Raw genomic sequence first — 21,283 nt, forward strand, 5'->3', positions numbered from 1 at the left:
GCGCTGGCTCTTCAGGGGGAGCACAGCCTCCTCCCGGTCCTCACAGACTCCCCGCATACTGTGAGTCTGGTATGTTATTCTGGTTGTGGTTTCTCGTTCTATCATATAGTAATGAAATGTAGTAGTACATGTTGATTTGAAATGCTTTCATATGCTTACAGCACCTGAACCTCGACAACGTAGAGGGCGAGGTGGGGCAAAAGGTTATGAAATCGCCCAAAAGGTCCTTCATGACGAAAAAATCACAGTAGAATTTGATGAGGCGGGAGGTACTTAGAAAGCGCTTGGTAAATATGGTGCCTGGTTTGATAGTGCGGTTGGTATTCATACCAGGGACATATGCGAGCCCTTCCACGATGCTTGGAAGGACATTAGCGACATGGAGAAGAGGACAATTCAGGATCGGATGCTGGTATTTATTTTATGCAATAATTTGTATAGCTTATACTATAGTTAACAATGCGTTTTAACGATGTGAAACTGTTTTGCAAGGACTGGTTTAACGTGGACTATAACTACAAGAACGGCATTCTGAGTTCCGTTGTTGATAGGGAGGCAGCAAAGTACTACAAGGACTGGAAAAGTTCCCTGCACTGCCCCTATAAACGCTATGGTAGAGAAAGTCTCCCGAGTAACATGAGAAATCAAGTTCATTGGGATCGTTGTTGCGATACGTTCTCCGGCGACAAATTTCAAGTAATTATAGATTTGTTAGAATTTGATGATTTTTTATATATAATTTGAAGTAACTATTACTTATTATTGTTAATCATAAACAGAAAATATCAGAGATAAATAAAACTAATCACAGCAACCAAAAATATCCAAGCTTACATGGTCGGCTATCGTACTCTTAGCATCGCAATAAGAAGGTTAGTACTTATTTTTTGACTTCATTATCGTATTTATATGTTTGTGATTCCTGTTCTGGGTGGCACATCTTGCAGTTATGGTGTGCCGAAATCTTTTAAAGTTATTTTTTTACAGGTTTGGATTTTTGGATCATATGAAAAATAAGTCGTTATGCTGCCGAAATTTAGTTATAATTTAAGAATTTTAATAAATATAATTTATTTGATAGGCCAGTACGGAGACCCAAGAGCCGATGTCTGCTATAGACAATTGGGCGGACATGCATCGTCGCGGGGACTCTTGGGTTAATACCCATGCGGAACAAACTTTCGTAAGTATTTCTACTTTTCATATTAAATTTTTTAATACTAAAATAGAAGTTTTATAACACGTAAAAATAATTATAATGTCTTATTATGTAGAACACCCTGGAGGAGGAGAGACAAATGCAGAGAACACAGACTACTGCAAGCTCGACTAGACCCCCTCTTGACGAGCATGGGGTTTTGGAGCAAGTGCTTGGCATGCGTAGAGGACATAAGATAAGAGTGAGTCCGACGCTCTCCCAAAAGCATTACTCCGGGGCTTCTCCTTCATCTGCTGGTTCATTCTCGAACGCAACCTCATCGGCTCAACCTAACTCACGTATGGATCGTTATTTAAAGAAATCGTACCAGGAACAAATGAAGATTTATGACAATCAGGTGAAGATGTTAGAGTTGGTGTCTAAATTGCAACCCAACATCCAATTACCTATGATTGCTCGTCCAGAACCAGTTAACCTAGACACTCCTCTGCCTCCTTCAGATGATGACAGTCCTTATGATGATTCAGCTGTTGGCGATGCTGCAAACTTAGACGAATAGTTTCGTTATATGTTCTATTTTATTTTTCACTTTATTTAGACTTTTATATTTTTTTGAACATTATACATGCACTTCATGTAGTATTCATAATATATTGTATAAATTTATTTAGATTTATTGTTTTTAATATTAATTTATATTTCACTTTTAATGTATCTTAATAATTTATATTCAGTATGTAACATACTAACGTTTAATTAAAATTATTAAAAATTAATTAATTGCCATTTTTTAAAAAATTTAAAAACAAATTTATTCTAGTTTTTTGCGACGACTTTTTTATACGTGTCGTCGCAAAAAAGGAAGATTATTTGCGACAACATTTTGAAATTTGTCGTCGCAAAAAATATTATATCACGAGAATTTCAGAACGGCGTATTAGCGACGCTTGTCGTCGCAAAAGAAATATGTCGTCGCAAATATATTTGCGACGACACTGTGTCGTCGCAAAAAAAGTTTTTGCGACTAATTTTTTACAACGACATATCTGCGATGACATGTCGTCGCGAAAACTATTATTTGCGACGACACTGGGGTTTTTGCGACGACAAAAAGTCATCACAAAAATACCTTTTTCTTGTAGTGACACACATGTATAATACCTAAATTAATATAAGAGTCGGATAAATAAATAAAAAAACAAAGAAAAACTGAATCGCTTCAATCAAAATACAATGAAACCAAACTGTTGGGATTTTTTATTCATTATTTTGACAATTGAAGGTTTTAATTTTGGGTTTGATTTGGAGATTGATTTGCGTGATTTATTTGGTTGGAGATTGATTTGTTGTAGGAAACCTTGTTTGGAAAGATTCGGATTTGATGGTTTTTGTTCTTATTTGGTTTCCTATTTTGATAAGTCAAATTGTGCTTGTTTTGGAAACTTGGATTTTAATGGACTGATGTGCAATAAGAGAATACTTTGATTTGCAGCAAGAAATTATTTATGGGGAGTTTCTATTTTTATGGAAACTGTTTTAAGATAATTAATTTTGTGAAAGTCAGCTTTTTGTTGTTTTTGTAAAGTTGAATTTAGATAAGTTGATTGATTTGCAAAGGAGATTTTGCTATGTTGTACAAACCGACCAATTCTCTATTGAATACATCCAGGTTTATTTGTTCTTGTATGAAAGATTTCAAGAATCAAGGAAAGTTGACTTCAAACTAAATTTTATAGCTCTGTTGCAGTAATTGTTGTAACAGAATCTGCAACAGATTGTTGACAGTAGATTGCATTAAAGATCTTTAACAGCTGCTTTATTTGGTTATATATTTGGTGTCTCACAGTGGTCTGAATGGGCCTTTGGAGCCTTAGAAATATAGAGTCAAATCATTTTGTGAGCGTTTATTTTTTACGTTCTTTAGGAGAAGACGATTTGAAGTATTGAAGCGAGTTCAATCAACGTTCTTCGGGAGAATAATTTAAAGCTTTCGGGAGAGAGTGCACTGCCAGTCGAAGGGAGTTCACAGTGTAATTTTTTATATCAAGTGGTGCTCGCTGAGCTAGTCTACTGGGTAGTTACAAGTTTATAGGCGCCATACTTAGAGAGGGAGTCTCAAGTTAATTAAGTCCATTTGAGGTTGTTCGTCATCTGGACGTGGCTCCGCGGAATAGGTAGTTACCGAATTGCTATTCTAAATTGCATGTGTCTTTTTACTATTTCACGTGTTTCTTATATTTGTTGCAACAAATTTAACAACGAACTTGATAAAGAGACTAAATCGGTACCAACACAAACAAATTTCAATGATAACGATTGGGCAAGAAAAAAAAAAGAACACTGAAAATCTAAAACAATTAATAAAAAAAATAATGAATGAGTATCAACAAATGTGATGCAAGAAAGAACTAACCCTAACCCGAAAGAATTGAGAAAAGAGAGAAGGAGATAAGCGGCTTCACTCACTCCCGTAAATAAGAGACGAGACGAAGAAAAGAATTTAAAGATATTTACAAACAAAACAACGTCGTTTAAAATAGGTTTTACCCACACAGTTTTGCCACATCAGTGATACTATGTGACAACATTTTTTATAGCCATTGAAATTTTTAGGTGCCAAATATTGGTGCCACAGAATGTGCGGGTAACTATAGTCACCTACACATATGTATATGAAGGAAATAGTCTACGAGGTCGTTTAGTTCACCAATTTTAATTCGAGTTGACATGTGACTTTACGTAAAAGTTTTTTACTGTAGTAAAAAAGTTAGATGTGATTATTTCTGAGAATTTTTTACTGTAACAAAACTCAAATTTTAAACTCGAATCGGTAAAATAAACGGAACCTACTTCTCGGCACTTTTATTACCCACACATTTTTGCCACATCAACAATCCTACGAGGCGGGACTTTTGCTGCCAGTGAAATTTTTTGGTGCAAAATACGGTGCCAAAAAATGTGTAGGTAATTTTAGTCACCTACACGTACATATATATATAGATATTCTATCCTCCCACACTTTTATTACCTACACAATTAAAAAAGTATGTGCGGGTAAAAGTAAGTTTTACCTAGACATTTTGCCACATCAGCAATACTTACTCCGGATATTTTTGTCGCCTGTGCAATTTTTTGGCGCCAAATACAAGCGCCAAAAAATGTGTGGGTAATTCTACTCACGTATGTGTGTAAGAAAAATTTCACTTCTCCGCATTTTTATTACCCACACATTTAAAAAAACGTCTGTAAGTAAAAACTAGTTTTACCCACACATTTTTATGTGTGGCTAAAAAATGTATGGGTAAAGCCCCTGTTTCTTGTAACGAAAGAGATCTATACACCTTGACAGATTTTGTTCAACAACTATGATAGGTCCCAACACAGAAAATATAAACACAGAGACAAATTGTCCTCTTCGGGCGAGAACGTACCACACTTGTGAATGCAAATACTTCAATAATATCCATTAACGAAAACATTGGCTGCTTAAATAAGCAAAGCCACGTACAATTGAGCCGAAAGAAAAGGAAAACTAACAGCTAATTAAATGGAACTCAACACACGTAAACAGAACATGCGGATACACGTAAAAAAAAAGAGCAAACAAACGGAAATAAAAATGACGTAAAACTCGCAACTACAGATCCTTTTGCACGTAAAACTCTCAACCGTCGTGACCCATTCCAAGTCCATTTCTGCATTGTTCTCCATCTGTTTAATGACCTCGTCTGCATGCATGCAATGGTACATTTTTGGCCAGTAGAACTGTTGGGCCAATTTCTTGAATGTCCGCAAGACCCCAGAGTGTCCTCCAATTTTCGTATCGTGCATTTCATGGAGTAGTTTCACCCGTAATGCTGCCTGAGAAGGAATGACTAACTACTCTTTCTTTAAAGAACACTAATCCATTACGCCATACATATGGGCCATCTTATTGATCCTTAGCTAGACGAGTTAGAGATTGGACGTAAGAGTCTCCCTCGTAAGCCTTTTTAATTTCATCCCATACGGTCACTGCCGATACATGCAGATGGTGAAGAACTGGACTACCAGACTTGCGTGAAAGGGCGTCAACTGCTGAATTCTCGCGGCCTGGGCGATAAATAATCTCGTAATCGTAGCCCATTAGCTTGACTACCCACTTCTGATGTTCAAGCGTAGCCACACGCTGCTCCAAGAAATATTTCAAGCTACACTGGTCTGTGAGAATGAAGAATTTTTTTCCCAGGAGATAAGGGCGCCATAAGTGTATGGCCTCCACAATGGCAAGCATCTCCTTGGCGTAAGTGGACCAAGATTTTTTTATAACCCCCAATGCTCGACTCATGAATGCTATAGGCTTGCCTTGTTGTGATAAAACTGTGCCAATTCCATCTCCAGATGCATCGGTTTCAATGGTAAAAGAGTCATTGAAATTAGGCATAGCCAACGTCGGCGTAGTTGTCATTGCTTATTTAAGAGCCAGAAAAGCTGTGTTGGCTTCTTCATCCCAGCCAAATTTTCCCTTCATGAGCAGATTGGTCAGGGATCGCGCTATGATGCCGTAGTTTTGAACAAACTTCCTGTAATACTCTGTTAAGCCTAAAAAACCACGTAACTCAGAAATGTTAGTGGGGGGTGGCCATGCGACCATGGCTGCAATTTTATTATCATCAACCTTCACTCCCCGATGTGTGACAATGTGCCCCAAGTATTCCAGTTCCTGTTGGCTAAACACGCATTTGCCTGCCTTGGCAAAGAATTGGTGCTGTCGTAAAGTCTCCAATGTTTGTCTAACATACACCATATGCTCATCCCAAGTGGGACTATATACCAAAATATCATAAAAAAAAAAAACCAAAATAAACTTTCGAAGGTAAGGCCGAAATATTGAGTTCATGATGGCCTGGAATGTCGAGGGTGCGTTACAAAGGCCAAAAGGCATTACGAGATATTCGTAATGGCCGTTATGAGTACGGAAAGCCGTCTTAATAACATCGAAAGGGTTTACTCTTACTTGATGATAGCCGGCTCTCATATCCAATTTGGTGAAGTAAGCTGCGCCATATAATTCTTCCAACATCTCGTCAATTGTCGGAATGGGAAAACGATCTATGATGGTATCGACGTTAAGCGAACGGCAATCTGTACAGAATCGCCAGCTGCCATCTTTCTTCTTCACTACTAGCATCGGCAACGAGAAGGGACTGGTGCTAGGACGGATGAGTCCCGAATCTAGCATTTCTTGAACCTGTTTCTCGATTTCAGCATTTTGGAAGTGAGCATACCTGTACGGGCGTACGTTAATTGGCTCAGTTCCTTCTTTTAGCGTAATATAATGATCAACTTCACGTGCAGGTGGTAATCTTGATGGCTCCTGGAATACGTCCGCATATTCCTTCAGCAACCATTTTATGCTCTATTTTTTATCTTGAGTTGGAGCATCAGGTGGTGCGGTTTCCATGGTCGGCTGGGAAACACACAGCAAATAACACATGCCCACGGCGAAACTCCTTCGATATTTCCTTCGGGAAACTGCCTGAATGGTCTGCACGTCTATTCCTTGCAGCTTACGATCTTGATTTTCCCAGATAAAATCCATGGTCAACTGTTTCTAGTTACAAACCACGGATCCCAGCATTTCAAGCCACTGAACGCCCAGGACAAGATCAATACCTGATAAGGGCAGAGAGAAAAGGGTAAGGTAAAATTCGGTGCCTTGTAATTCTACCCGTACCTTATCGTAACGTCCTTGACAGTTCAAGCGCTCGCCATTTGCAACCCGAACAGTAAACGTTTCCGTTGGTACCACTGGTAATCGCAGCATGCTTGCCAAATGATCACTGATGAAGTTGTGTGTTGACCTACTATCGATCAGCACCACTACTTCAAGGGAACCCATCGTTGCTATCATTCTCATTGTTCTCGGACTGTCAACGCATGTATCGTGATTTCAGGCTCCAGTTCCGGTTCTTGTACCTCTCCCATAACGTCTTCTTGATCAATTTCTCCTGTTTGTTGATCAGTGACATCCTCATAGACCATATTCCCGGCACATGCGTAGCCTTCCAAAAGTAATAGTTGTGGTTTTTGGCATCGATGCCCAGTTGTAAATCGTTCATTGCAGTTAAAGCAAAGGCCTTGCGCTCGTTTCCTCTGCATCTCCTCCCAGGATAAACGTCTGACTGGAGCAGCCGGCGTAGTAGGAGCTACACGGGTGGGTTGTGGAAGAGCTAGAGGAGCTCTCATAGGTGGTGGTCACATGAACTTCCGCTGTCGTGCAAGCTGCTCGTCTCTCATTCGTGCTAAATTGATGGCCTCCTTGAGGGAGTTCGGTTTAAACATCCGAATTCCATCAGAAATCTCAGCCTTTAAGCCGCCTATGAACGTCCCCACCAACGCCTTCTGCGTCCATCCACTTACTTTGTTTCCGAGCTTCTCGAATTCACGTTGATAGTCTCTCAACGTCCCCAGTTGCTTGATTCTTGAGAGAGCTTCATCAAAGTCTTCACAGCCTGATGGTCCGAAGCGAGCCCATAATTCCTCTTGGAATTTTTTCCATAAAATCACCTGTCCTTCTTCCGGTAACGTCTTACGAAGCCACTGCCACCACTGGTTGGCCTCCCCTTCAAGGTGATAAGCAGCCATGGGAACCTTTTGGTTTTATGTCGTGCCCTGGTATTCAAAGAATTGTTCCACACGGTTGAACCATTCGATTGGATCATCTCCTGAAAATCGTGGGAATTCTAGCCTCGCCGTTTTGGAAGAAATGATCTGCCGGCCCCCATTGTTGCCTGCTTAGTGATGGTTGTCGTGGTTAGGATTCTCCTAGTTTGCGATCAATATACTCGAAAGTCGATTGATAGCTTCTTCCATTCGCTGAAGTCCTTCGTGAACTACACCGAGTCCAGATTCCAAGTGCTCAATACGTTCTTTGTTAGTACCCATTAGTAACCTGGCTCTGATACCAGTCCCAACACAGAAAATATAAACACTAAGACAAATTGTCCTCTTCGGGCGAGAACGTACCACACTTGTGAATGCAAATACTTGAATAATATCCATTAACGAAAACATTGGCTACTTAAATAAGCAAAGCCACGTACAACTGAGCCGAAAGAAAAGGAAAACTAACAGCTAATTAAATGAACTCAACACACGTAAACAGAACATGCGGATACACGTAAAAAAAGAGCAAACAAACGAAAATAAAAATGACGTAAAACTCGCAACTACCGATCCTTTTGCACGTAAAACTCTCAACCGTCGTGACCCATTCCAAGTCCATTTCTGCATTGTTCTTCATCTGTTTAATGGCGTCGTCTGCATGCATGCAACGGTCCTTTGCAACGGTCCATTACGTCCCAGCTCATCCTAAATATTTGGGATTTGGTTTAAGGTCTCTCTCAGATCGTCGTGGCCTATCAAACTCGCTACATAATTCATATAATTCTAACGAAAATTGGCCATATGAAAATGCCTCAGAAAAATTTATTTTATGAAGCAATTGTTTTGTCCCTATTTACGGGACAATCACCAGTGTAAAATCTATGACAGTGCATAAAGAGTGCAGTATTTTCATGAACTGGCTTTGCAAAATATTAGTATATCATTGTTTATACCTAATTTGATTGTTAGAACATATATGATGCATTATATGTGGTTCACATTTACTTATGAATAATATTCCGATTGCTCTTTCTATCAAACTGCAATTTGATTCTTAGAACATATATGATGCATTATGTATTTACCTTGATTTCTGAATATGAATTTATATATGACTGATAAGTGCTATTTAGTATTTTGCCTTTTGTTTTTGTTTGCTGGAAACGAAAGATTTAGTGTACCTAACTCTTTATCATTTTTAATTATTCATTATGCTGGTTTATGTTATAATCGTAGAAACGTAGAATGATAGTAGTATGTCATTATTTTCAGTGTCAGAGTTTTAATTTGTAGTTGCCTTTCTAGGATTACATGATGTTGCTGTTGTGTCACGTGGGTTTATTTGATTAAGTCTCTATCAACAACCGAAGCCGAGTTCGTTGCTGCAACTTCATGTGCCTGCCAAGCTATTTGGTTGAGAAAAGTCCTTGAAGAGCTCTATTTCAAGCAACAAGGACCGACCCCAATTAATTGTGACAGCAGTTCAGCAATTAAGCTCTCTAAGAATCTTGTTTTACATGGGTGAAGTAAACATATAGATGTGAAGTATCACTTCTTGAGGAATCTCACCAACGTTGGAGTCATTGATCTTATCTTCTCCAGAAGTGAAGACCAAGTTGTTGATATATTTACTGATATATTTACTAAACCCCTCAAAGTGCCTTTATTTCAGAAGCTACGGAAACTGCTCGGTGTACGCACTTTGGAATGATCGGTTTAAGGAATGATTTTTGTTACTAATGATATCTAAACTGAATGTTCAAAAATCTTTCAGTTTAAGGGAAGGAATGTTGTGTCACGTGGGTTTATTTGATTAAGTCTCTTTGTTTAATTTGTGAGTCTATTGTTTTGTCCGAGTCCATTGGAGTCTGTTATGTTGTCCTATTCTATAGGCATTTGTTAGTCTGTTTAGTAGTTGCTGATACTTGGCTTCTTTATAGGAGTTTGTTTTGACATGTTCTAGATAATGGAGTCAGTAGTGGTAAAGTAAGTGGGTAGTTTTATTTATACGTGTCACTGGTGTACGCCTATTTAAAGGCTATTTTAATTAATGAATGGAGGATTGCAGTCAATTACTTTCTCTTGTCTACTTTTACTTTATTGAGTGAATATTATTATCTTCTTTTATTTCTAACAGTTGCATACAATGATCATGACGTTTTTTCTTAAAAAAAAAAAATCAACTGACATTGATTTGTGGATCCAACTAGAATACAAAACTTACGACACTAAGAGTGCGATTTCTGCCGATAAATGCTAATTGCAATCATTTAAGTAAGTATAAACCTCACCTACAATCTGATTTGTTTTAATCTGATTTGTTTTTAAAAGATGTTCTTGTTATATTATTTCTTTGTGTGCATCACTTCTCTATGATTGATGAATACGTGTATACAAATGATAGTGATGATGTTTTATATTACCTCTAAAGTTAAATTCTATTTTTTAAGTTCACGTGACATGATCATTATTATATGTTCACCTAAATAAGAAGAGATAATGATGAGATACTAAGTGTTGTACCACTTTTCACTCCATGAGGATGTAAGGAACTTTCCTCTGGCTCATGGGGATTAGAGGTTTAACAAAAATTAATTATGATTTAAAGGTAATTGGACTAAAAGTTTGAGTCACTCCCTCACTCCCTTTGGTCTTGCACACATGGTACAAACACAGGGCTTTAAAGTAATAAAATACACTTTCATAAGTTGAGCATAATTGGTTGTGCATCTTACCCGTGTTTTGTGTGCAAAATATTTTATGGTGATATTTGTACGCACTGAGCTTCGACTCACGAGTTATTCATGAAGTAGTTAAATAACCTACGACTCAGTGATGGACTTGACGAAGAACGTGTACAACGGAGGTTTGGGTCCATATACCATCATGCAAAGAATTCCGTAAAGTTATTTTGGTTTTAAATTCCAAAGTTATGTTTTCATACAATTAGTTTTCCGCACATGTTTGATTACTGTTTAAAAGATGGATTAAATGATTATATCTTTATATTAGATACTTGGCTAACGTATCTTCAGTTTGGAATATTAAAAATTAGCCAAAAACTGCTTGTATATATATTGTTACGCACTATGGATGTTCAAATTTATATTTCTGATTCACTTAAATAGATTATGAAACCTGTATATTTAAAAGATAAGTTATTTCAAAAAAAGTCTTAAAAACAAAATTTCTGAAATTTTAGTAAGGGATAAAATTATTTTGGTATCTTATATTATAACAAAACATTGAGTTGATATCCTTTATTTTTAATAATATTAAAATAGTACCTCAACTTTTTAGAAATCTTTTTTTTAATACCTCCAAACTGATTTTTGGGACATTTCTACCCTTCTATTTATTTAATTAGAAAGTAAATATTAAAAAAATAATAATGAAAATATGTAAAACTTTTAAGATAAAAAAAACTTAAAACAGTAATCAAACAATCAGATCATCGACAAAAACCAAGACTAAAGAAGCGGATTGATTATTTTAATTCTTAATACCACAAACAACCCCAACTATAATTTTTTTGATACCACAATCAAATGTGAAACCAAGCAATTCTGAAAACATAGCATCCTTTCTTAATTATTCTTCTTTGTTCTTCACACACTTTGCTGCACTTTACCTCATGAGCTAATTATCTAACATCCTTGCTTTTATATCCCCAGAAGAATTGAAATTAAATCAGCCCCCTTCTGCAATAAAAACAAACAAAAACACTCATTTTTTATCTTTTTAAAAGACCCACGGTGTTTGGTGTTGGACGTGCCGTGCCCAAATCAGCCCCCTTCTCCAATAAAAACAAACAAAAACACTCATATTTGACCTTTTTAAAAGACCCACGGTGTTTAAGGTAGTGGTGTCAAAAGTGCCGTGCCGGGCCGTCACGGCACGTCCAACACCAGGCCTCTTACGGGCCTGGGCCGGACCTAGCATGGCCTTGCATAGTGCATGGCCATGCCTGGGCCGGGAATGAGGAGAAAAACTCAGGCCCGCGGTCCTAGTTCATAAGGGCCAGGGCCGGGCCTAGGCACAGGCCCTTGTATTTTTTTAAAAAATTTAATTAAACAAATATCATATGCCCCCAAAAGATGTGATTTTTTTGAATTGACATAATAGAAAAAAATACACATAAATGACTGCCTCGTTAAAAACCTTGCCAAGTAAAATCTGTGGGAAGATCGGGACAAAACCTTAGCGAAGGAAAAAAGAGTGCAGTAGCTAGGAGTCTAAGAATAGTAAATATCTAATTTTATTGCATCCCTCCCACAGATCAGAAGTGCAAGAGACAGTAGCATTAAAGGTCTTAAAATTATCAACAAGAGATTGTCTCATTGCATAAAACACTTTCATGCAATCAGAACGAGTTGTGTTTCTATTTACCCATTTAAATTGTGGGCAGAAGGCCGTCTAGATGAATTTTTCGAACGACGCATCATCTGCAAAAGAAAAAGGCAATTCGGCACTAGATAGAAATTTAGCTAGTGCCTCACGAGCACGTTGTGCATTGTATGTAAAATTTTGTAACCCCTGTAATGTGAGTGATAGTGTTTGTTGGCGGGAGTCCACACTCCCACCTTGGTGCAACGGTAGACATACTTTCCAATGTCTATCTAGATGACCAGTACCCCCACCATTTTTATTAGAAAAGTATTTTTTACAATATTTACATACCGCACGAATTTTCATTTCACATGTTTTTGGATTTGGTCGGGGTTCCTCGGTAAAATGCTGCCATGCCGGAGAAGTTTGCAGTCTTTTTTCCCTGTTGCGTTCTCCAGCTTCCTCGTTGTACACTGAAACATTATCCACCGGAGCATTTTCTGGGTCACTGGGGGTGGGGTTGGGAGGCATCATTTCATCCTCAAAATATGCCTCATCACCAAGCTCAAGAAAAGCAATGAAATCATGGAAGTTTGGTACGGTCATTTTCTGAAAATTGATTGAACTTGAACTTTGTAAATGAAAGAGCAAGAAAATGAGTGAACGCGAGAAAAAAGCTTAGAATCAAAATGAAATAGACAAGTTGAGAGATAGAATGAGATTGAGATGAGAAGTTGAGAGTGAATTGTTGTGTGAGATTTATGCTGGAATTAAAGAGTATTTATAGGGGATTTTTAACCGCTTTCGGATTCTTACCGTTGGGCCCTTCGCAAGCCCAACAGACGGCCCGTGACGGGCCTAACGAGAGGGCCGTCACGTGCCGGCCAATGACGGGCCTAACGGGAGGTCCTTCACGTGCTAAACGGGAGACTCGTGATAGGCCAAACGGTAGCATTTAGAATGAGCTATTTCACGGGCCGTTTCGCGGGCTTGGGCCGGGCCGAATAAGGGCCGAATCTGAGCTTGGGCCGAACTAGGCTAGGGCCGTGCCGCGGGCCTTCACGTGCTAAGGCCGAGCTTAGGCCGCGGGCTGAGAAGCCGAGACCCAGCCTTAACCTATTACACATGCCGGGCCAGCACGACCCGTAACAATAGCGAACCAGATCGTACCGAATCCGGTACTATTACGGGCTGGGCTGAGCCGTCCATGGACCGCCCGGCCCATTTGACATCTCTAATTTGAGGGATGTCTCCTTGAACTAGGTTCAAGCTTTATAATAAATTATCACATTTTTGGGAAAACCAAGATAAATGGTAACAGAGTTTCTAGTTCAAATCTGTATACAATAGATGTGCCCAGCCCCTTCTTTTTCCATCTCCTCTCCCACCAGACCAACCTCCTTCCGCCTTAGCGGTTGCTTATCAGACCCGCTGACCTAGAAGAAGAAGAAGCGCCACCTTTTCGCCACATTCGCGACGGCGAGGGTGTGGGAAGGAGAGGGGAAGGGAGCAAACCGGACAGTATCTGAGATCTGTGATGGCTTCGGCTTCGAAGGCGGGGCCAGCAGGCGGCGACGGGATTTGGCCAGCAATGGGTAGGGACAGGGATGGTAGGGGTGGGGCTCTGAATATGGTTTTTTATATGGTTTAAATTTGGGTTTTTTTTTTTTTTTTTTTTTTTCATTAGAGCTTGTTTAGAAGCAACTCTAAATCGATTCTTCTACATAACTTACTACAAAACACAACCCAAAGGTTCAATGTCAATTGGTTTTTTCTCGGTTTTTGATGAAGTAATAGGAAAAATATTTTCTTCCTTTTATTTTTGGATATGAGATGATTTTAAAGAAAAAGATAATATTTTCCGAATATTTTACAATTATGCTTTTAAATTTATTTTGTGTTGAATTAAGTGAAAGGGTGTTTTTGACATTTTATGTCCCAAAAAAGCCTTCACGGATTCGAGTTTTCAATTCTAGTTGAAATGTGATATTTTCTTAGAGTTTTTAGCTATAGCAGAAAAAGTTAAATGTGATATTTTCTTAGCGCTTTTAGCTGCAGAAACTTAGGCCATTTTCATTTCACCGATTCAAGTTTTGCTACAGTAAAAAGCTCTCAGAAATAGCTACATCTAACTTTTTTTGCTACAGTAAAAAGCTATCATATAAAGTCATATCTTAACTCAAATTAAAAACTTGAATTAGCGAACTAAACGGGTATTTAAAACTAAAAACTCTAATCAGTTAAATAAACGAGACTGAAATAATTGTGTTTTATTTAAAGGTATAATTTTAATATTATGAAAAACACATGGTACTAACTCAATGTTTTGTTATTACAGAGGGTACTAAAATGATTTGATTCCTTTTAGTAATTAAAGTAATTGAGTTTGGAAGAATAAAACTGTTTCTGCTATATAAGTTTATAATAAGTTCATGATTAGTAACAACTCGGGAAGTTCGGTTGTTACACTAAAACAATACAAAAAATTAAAGTTAATTTTTACATACATACATAAAATTTTAGTTTTTTTTTAATTTTGAACTCTAATTTACATAAATTCTATCAAATTTTAACGCATTGTTAATAAAAAAACTGAAACTGAAATAAAATAAAATTTCAATAATTATTTGTGTGACATTTGAAAAATTAAGAATTAAAGTGAGTTGAATGTATTTGTAGAATTAACCCTTTATTTAAATTAATTTTCTTCATTAAAAGGAAAAAAACTTTTAGCTCCTCCGCTTTCATACTTCGACGTTGGAATTACCTATGACGAGTTCAACAAAATATCTGTGTACAAGTGATGCAATACAGTAGTGTTGTTTCACATCTAGCAATGATGAATCTCCACTCACAATATACTGCCACGTGGAAGAGAGAATCCAAAATCCAATATCATGTAAAACACAAACACAAAACAAATATCTATCCCGTTATCCACCTAAGGAAGCAGTGAAATTCCACGTGTAAAATCCCAGTTGGACAATGAGATCCTGACCTAATCCCAAACTTGGGCCGTCTCCAATATCCACCAGGAGTTCAACTCCCACGTTGGGCCCATAATCTGAGGTCTTTGCTAACTTATCGTTATGCTCATGTGATTGTGGACATCATTCTTAACCGTGTCCAGAGCTAGCTAGGCAAAGACCAAAGAGAGAGCAAAAAGAGAAGAAAAAATGGCAACACAAGCTTTGGTGTCTTCGTCGTCTCTAACATCCTCAGTGGAGGCTGCAAGGCAGATTTTTGGAAGCCGACCGACCCAATCCACGAGGAGATCAGCTTCTTTCGTGGTCAGGGCCGCTTCAACTCCTCCCATCAAGGTTTGTTTTGCCTCGCACTTTTTTTTTTCTTTTTTTTTTTTTTTTTTTTTTTTTTTTTTTTTTAAAGATAAAATTATATTGTAAATTAAGAAAACACACACACTAATATCACCTTATATTTTTTGTGTCAAAATAGTTAAGTTGATAATTGTCGGATTAGAGGTTAATTAGGTCCAGAGAAACAAAAGAAAAAAAAAAAAAAAAAAAAGTGAAGAGTAATTGAATAAAGTGATGACTCATTTGTGAATTGATTTTTATTTATTTATTTATTATTATTATTATTTTTGTCTCTGTGTTTGAATTCAGCAAGGAGCGGACAGACCCTTGTGGTTTGCATCCAAACAGAGCCTTGCTTACTTGGATGGCAGGTAATTCATGCAGTAACTTTAACACTCAATCTTTCGTGTAAAAAAAATAAATAAATAAAGTGAAACAAATTTTGACTATAATACTATTATTAAAAAGTAAAATTAATTAGATATAAAATGGTTTATTTAAAGGAAAAATATATGGTAATACCCTTTTAATTATAGTGTACTTTTGAATGGTAGCTTACCTGGTGACTACGGATTCGATCCATTGGGCCTATCGGACCCAGAAGGCACAGGTGGGTTCATCGAGCCCAGATGGTTAGCCTACGGTGAGGTAATCAACGGGCGATACGCCATGCTCGGAGTCGTGGGGGCCATCGCACCAGAGATTTTAGGAAGTCTTGGTCTCATCCCACCGGAAACCGCTCTCCCTTGGTTCAAGACTGGAGTCATCCCACCGGCGGGGACATACAACTACTGGGCCGACCCATACACCCTCTTTGTATTCGAAATGGCTCTAATGGGCTTTGCGGAGCACAGGAGGTTCCAAGACTGGGCCAACCCTGGGTCTATGGGCAAGCAGTACTTCTTGGGCTTTGAGAAATACCTTGGTGGGTCCGGTGACCCAGCTTACCCTGGTGGGCCTCTGTTTAACCCACTTGGGTTTGGGAAGGACGAGAAGTCCTTGAAGGATTTGAAGCTCAAGGAAGTGAAGAACGGAAGATTGGCTATGTTGGCAATCTTGGGTTTCTTTGTACAGGGCCTCGTGACTGGTGTTGGGCCGTACCAGAACCTGCTTGACCATTTAGCCGACCCGATCCACAACAACATCTTGACTAGCCTCAAATTCCACTAAAAAAAAAAAAAAGAAAAAAGAAAAAAAAAGGGGGGGGATTGTATTATATTTACTATTTAGTGATGTGCCCTTTGTTGCTTGGGACAAACCTTTTTGGGGTCTGTTTCCGTTCTTTTCTTCCTCTCATTGTTACGTTATGTGAGAATCTTTATTGCTATCCTTTTCTCTATAACTCTGTAAGAATGACTTGTTAAAAGAAGAACTCATCAATACAGACATGCTAATAATGCTAGTACACTTTGGCCAGACTTAATCCTTAATTAGAGGGGGCAAAAAACAAAACAAAACAAAAATGAAGGAGAGAGAATAACACTTTTTTTTTTTTTTTTTTTTTTTTTTTTTTTAAAAAAAAAAAAAAATTTAGAAGTAAATTTACCATGAGGTATGCCTGCAATCGTATTTATCATTATTATTATTTTTTAAGTGCAAGCTATTTACTCTTTACTACTAGTTGCAATCATAATAATGAGTTTCGCCTAATTTAACATTACCACACGACAATATGCAAGCATATATATTACAGTTTGTGAGTGAGTCCAAAAATTCTTTTAATGGGAAAGTATATAAAAATAGTGATTCTATTAAGTGTGGGCACACTATAGGAATACTGTAATATATATATATATTTTTAAATCATTATAAAACTACGCGGAAAATACTATATAACTTTATTCCTACTTAAAATTTACTCTTTTTAAGTTGACGTGTGTCTGTGGGGAGGTTTTTGTAAAAATAACTCTTTTGAAAAGTTTTATTAGTAAAATAACTTCTCAAAAATTTTTATTTGTAAAATGACTTTATTTTACAAAAAATAAATAAATATCTTTCTTCATAAAAAATAAAAAAATATCATTTTATTAATTTCATTTTGTTAAAAAATCATTCTAGCATGTTGCCCCAAAACGTCCCAACATTCTTGGTTTTCATCTTATGGAAATGGAAAGCAATTTGCCTCTGACGGTAGATCTATTTTATGTCCACGTGTTTTCCCGCTCTTAAGACATGCACGGTCCCGATCAGATTCCAACTTGGTGATGCCAAAAAAAAAATCTATGTGAAATTGACAAAAGAATATATCCTGCCGGCATAAATTTGTAAATATTAATTTGTCGCTACTAAATATTATATTTATCATATTTTCATGATTGAGGCGTGAGAAGTTTACGTTGATGTTAGAGGTGTAATTTTACCGTTTTGAAACAAGCAAATTATCCCTAAAAAAAAGAAATTAAGCAAATTATTGTAAAGGTAATTGACGTTAATTACCCTTAAATAATGATGCCCTTCAACACAAATCTGCTCTGTAATCCAATCCCAGAGACGATCATTTCAATTTGGACACTATATTTGGAATTCAGGGATAAATAAAAGGATCGGAGATGAACTTGTCACTAATTAATATGTTAAGGATGAATAGTGTCAATTAACTTTTTTTTAAGGTAGTATAATGAAATCATTAAGCAATAATAATTTGAGCATTTAAATAGATTATTTATTTATACACATCACATATCCAATAACTTTATATTTTTCAAAATTAATTAATCTAATTGAAATTGTAAGAACCTTTATGCTATGTATCTTTATTGATATTTATATACATCATTGTATCTTGCTTTTATCAATTTACTTAGTTTTCTTACAAATGCTTTTGCATACCTAGGAATTAAGGAAAACTTATTAAAGTTCGAAAATTACTTTCTATAGTTGGTCATATTTGGGAAAAATATACGAATTTTTATATTTACCATTATTTAACAAAAAAATTTATACTAAAGAAAAGGGAAGAAAAATAGGAATAAGAAAAGAATGAGGAAGAATGACTAATGTGTATTTTAGATTCAAGTATATGGAATGGGCAATATGCTAGAATGACTTTCCAACAAAGTGAAATTAGCAAAATGACCTTCTCTTATTTTTTATGAAGAAAGACATTTACTCATTCTTTGTAAAATGAGGTCATTTTACAAATAAAAATTTTTTAAAAGTTATTTTACTAATAAAACTTTTTAAAAGAGTTATTTTTACAAATGCCTCGTATGGAATGCAATTTTAATATCTTGACAGTGTTTAATAAAAGTAAATATGGGAAATCACAATATTTTTTTTTTCCAATCTCAGCAACTGATGGGAGAGATTTGGAAGGGAAAAAAAAATGCAAAATCATTTTTATTAATGTGAGATCCACAACATTAACCTCACGTACCAAGCCCAACAAAACGAAGGAGAAACCATCTGAACTGAAATTGTCTTTAGTTGTGCTTTGCTTGGTTACGGTTTTAACTTTTAAGGTTAGATGTGTGTTTCTAATTCTGGGATTATGGACATTGTAAAATCCTTAATTATGAGCTAGTTTGGCATTATTGTACTGTTAAAAATTTTTATTGTTATTATTTTGTTAGTTAAAAGTTGTGAACAGAAACATGTAAGTGTTTGATAAATTTTTTATTTTCAAAGTTGTTGCTTTAGGTGTTTGGTAATTATATATAAAATTACTGTGAAGATGTGCAATTGACTAAAATAAACATACTTTTAACACACATATTTGTAGTTAGGTTCATTCTTATTTTTAAGATCAATTAATTGTGACACGCACTCCGCGCGTGTGTACTTAACATTTTTCTTTTTTTCGACGCGGAGGTCCTAATCTTTTTCTTCGAAAATGTATGGTTTATGTTTTTTATCATTATTTTCTCAAAAATTAAACCCAATAGAAAAATATTAAATAGAGAAGCACTAAAAGGGAAATAACTTTTTAATGGGGTGAATTAGGCAAAAATTATTTAGTGGTACATATGAAAAGGAATTTATTTGGAAAATTTGTGATAAAATATTTTTGTAGAGACATATTTGAAAACAACAAATTAAAGATTATTTATTAGTTATAAGTAGAAAAAAAGTATTTGAGAGGGCCATTTTGAAAAAAAAAGGTTTTGATTATGACATATTTTAGAATAAATTGTTTGGGGAGAAATGTACAAAATATTTCGTACGCTTTATCTCTAAGACACTTATTATCCTTTGGTTGGATGAGATAGATATTCATAATTATTTTACTCCAAAATACTAAAAAAAATGATTTATGTTATTTTTTAAGATATCTCTAAAACATAATTGTAAAATTTATTATTTATTGTTGTTACTTTTAAACTTTTTTATAAGTATAAATTAAAATATTTGAGTAAAATTTAACAAAGTGTATTTATTAAATATTTTTAATTTTTGAATAATTTTGAAAAAATATTTTTTTATTTGGTATGAAAAATAAAATGGGTAGATATAGAATTGAGTTTTATTATTAATGTTATTTTAGTAAATTTGGATAATAACAATGGAAGCAATTGTGTAAAAGCAACTTATGACATGGTTTTTAAATTCTGTTGTTTGAGAACAGTTTTTAGAGGCTGTTAGACAAAAGCAGAATTTAACGAACATGTTAATCTCCTGTAACTTTAAAAAAAAAAAAAAAAACTAAAAACAGTCTCTAAAAACAATGTCAAACAAGCTTTATGTTTAGAAACAATGCTTATAATGGTATTTTTGGGGATTAATATTTTTCCCCCTAACTTCTTCTTTTCTTTTGTTTTTGTTTTGTTTTGTTTTGTCAATGACAAGTTGACAACATATTAATATTGAAGCAAAAGTTTAAATTTCAAAGAGCCCACAATTAATAGGGTATTTTCTTTAATAGGACATCTCTACTCATAGGGTCAATTTTTAAAGTTCTAAAGAGAATTATTACAGGTTTTAGATTTGGATTGACGTATGTTGAGAATGTAAATTATTACACAGAATACAACAACCATATCATCAAACTATATTTAAAATACAAAATATACACTTAGGATACTGGTAGGCCACTAGCCACAATACCAGTATCCAACTGAGATACCCATTGGCACCCAGCCACAAAATTGGTATCTAATTGAGATACCTTGTGGTATTTGGCAGACAATCGCTAGTATTAGCAGCAGTAGTCACCGACAGCTACCAACCACCAGTGCTAACCAAGTTGTTGGTACTTGGTCAAGATACTAATTGGTATATGCCAAGATACTAGATACCGATCGATAACTAACGACTCACTAGCCGATACCACCCAAAGCTGTTGAAAACCACCATTATTGGCGTTGCTAATAGGAAAACCAAATCACGAAAAAAAAAATCAAAATCACAAAAACAAACAAAACATCCACAGAATCCACAAAATATTGTATACAAATTACAAAAATCCAAAAATAACAAACCAAAAAAAATAAAAAACACAAAATCATCTTTGATTTGGCAAGGAGCAACACGGTGGATTTTGTGGAGGAGATCGGCGTTGAACAGAGGAGAATGGAGATCGACGTCCTACAGAAGAGAACGAAGATCGCTGTCATGCGGAGGAAGGAGGTCGGAGCGACTCATCCACAGGTAAGATCTCATTGATTAGATCTGTCATGCCTGGAAGATCTTTGTATCTTTCGTTGGCGATGGAGATCTGAAGGAGTGATCTTTCTCGCGGTCGCGGTGGCTACAAATCTTCTGTTGGTGGAGATATCCGGTGGCTAAATGTTGGCCTCTGTCAGCATGGCGACAATGTTGGGGTCCACTGGCATTGAATTTCAACTGCAAGTTGAGAGTGGCGAAGAGCTTTTTTTTTTAAAAGAAGGTGTCG

At 36.1% G+C, this 21,283-nt stretch overlaps 1 protein-coding gene across 1 annotated transcript; it reads left to right on the forward strand.

Moving 5' to 3' along the window:
• The first annotated feature begins 15,178 nt into the window (after positions 1-15,178).
• On the forward strand, positions 15,179-16,855 carry LOC21400710 (chlorophyll a-b binding protein 8, chloroplastic). Its single transcript, XM_010114585.2, has 3 exons — positions 15,179-15,456; positions 15,763-15,824; positions 16,008-16,855. Exons 1-3 carry the CDS (start codon positions 15,313-15,315, stop codon positions 16,621-16,623), a joined length of 822 nt encoding a protein of 273 aa, XP_010112887.1. The 5' UTR covers positions 15,179-15,312; the 3' UTR covers positions 16,624-16,855.
• The last annotated feature ends 4,428 nt before the right edge of the window (positions 16,856-21,283 follow it).

This window comes from Morus notabilis, unplaced genomic scaffold, assembly GCF_000414095.1.
Source record: "Morus notabilis unplaced genomic scaffold, ASM41409v2 Scaffold568, whole genome shotgun sequence".
In the NCBI taxonomy this organism is placed as follows: Eukaryota; Viridiplantae; Streptophyta; class Magnoliopsida; order Rosales; family Moraceae; genus Morus; species Morus notabilis.

Bases quoted from the DNA above. Each gene is read 5' to 3' on its own strand.
- LOC21400710 (XM_010114585.2), top strand. From the start codon at position 15,313: ATGGCAACACAAGCTTTGGTGTCTTCGTCGTCTCTAACATCCTCAGTG. The intron at 15,457-15,762 runs GTTTGTTTTGCC...GTTTGAATTCAG, and splicing joins CTTCAACTCCTCCCATCAAG to CAAGGAGCGGACAGACCCTT. The intron at 15,825-16,007 runs GTAATTCATGCA...TTTGAATGGTAG, and splicing joins CTTGCTTACTTGGATGGCAG to CTTACCTGGTGACTACGGAT.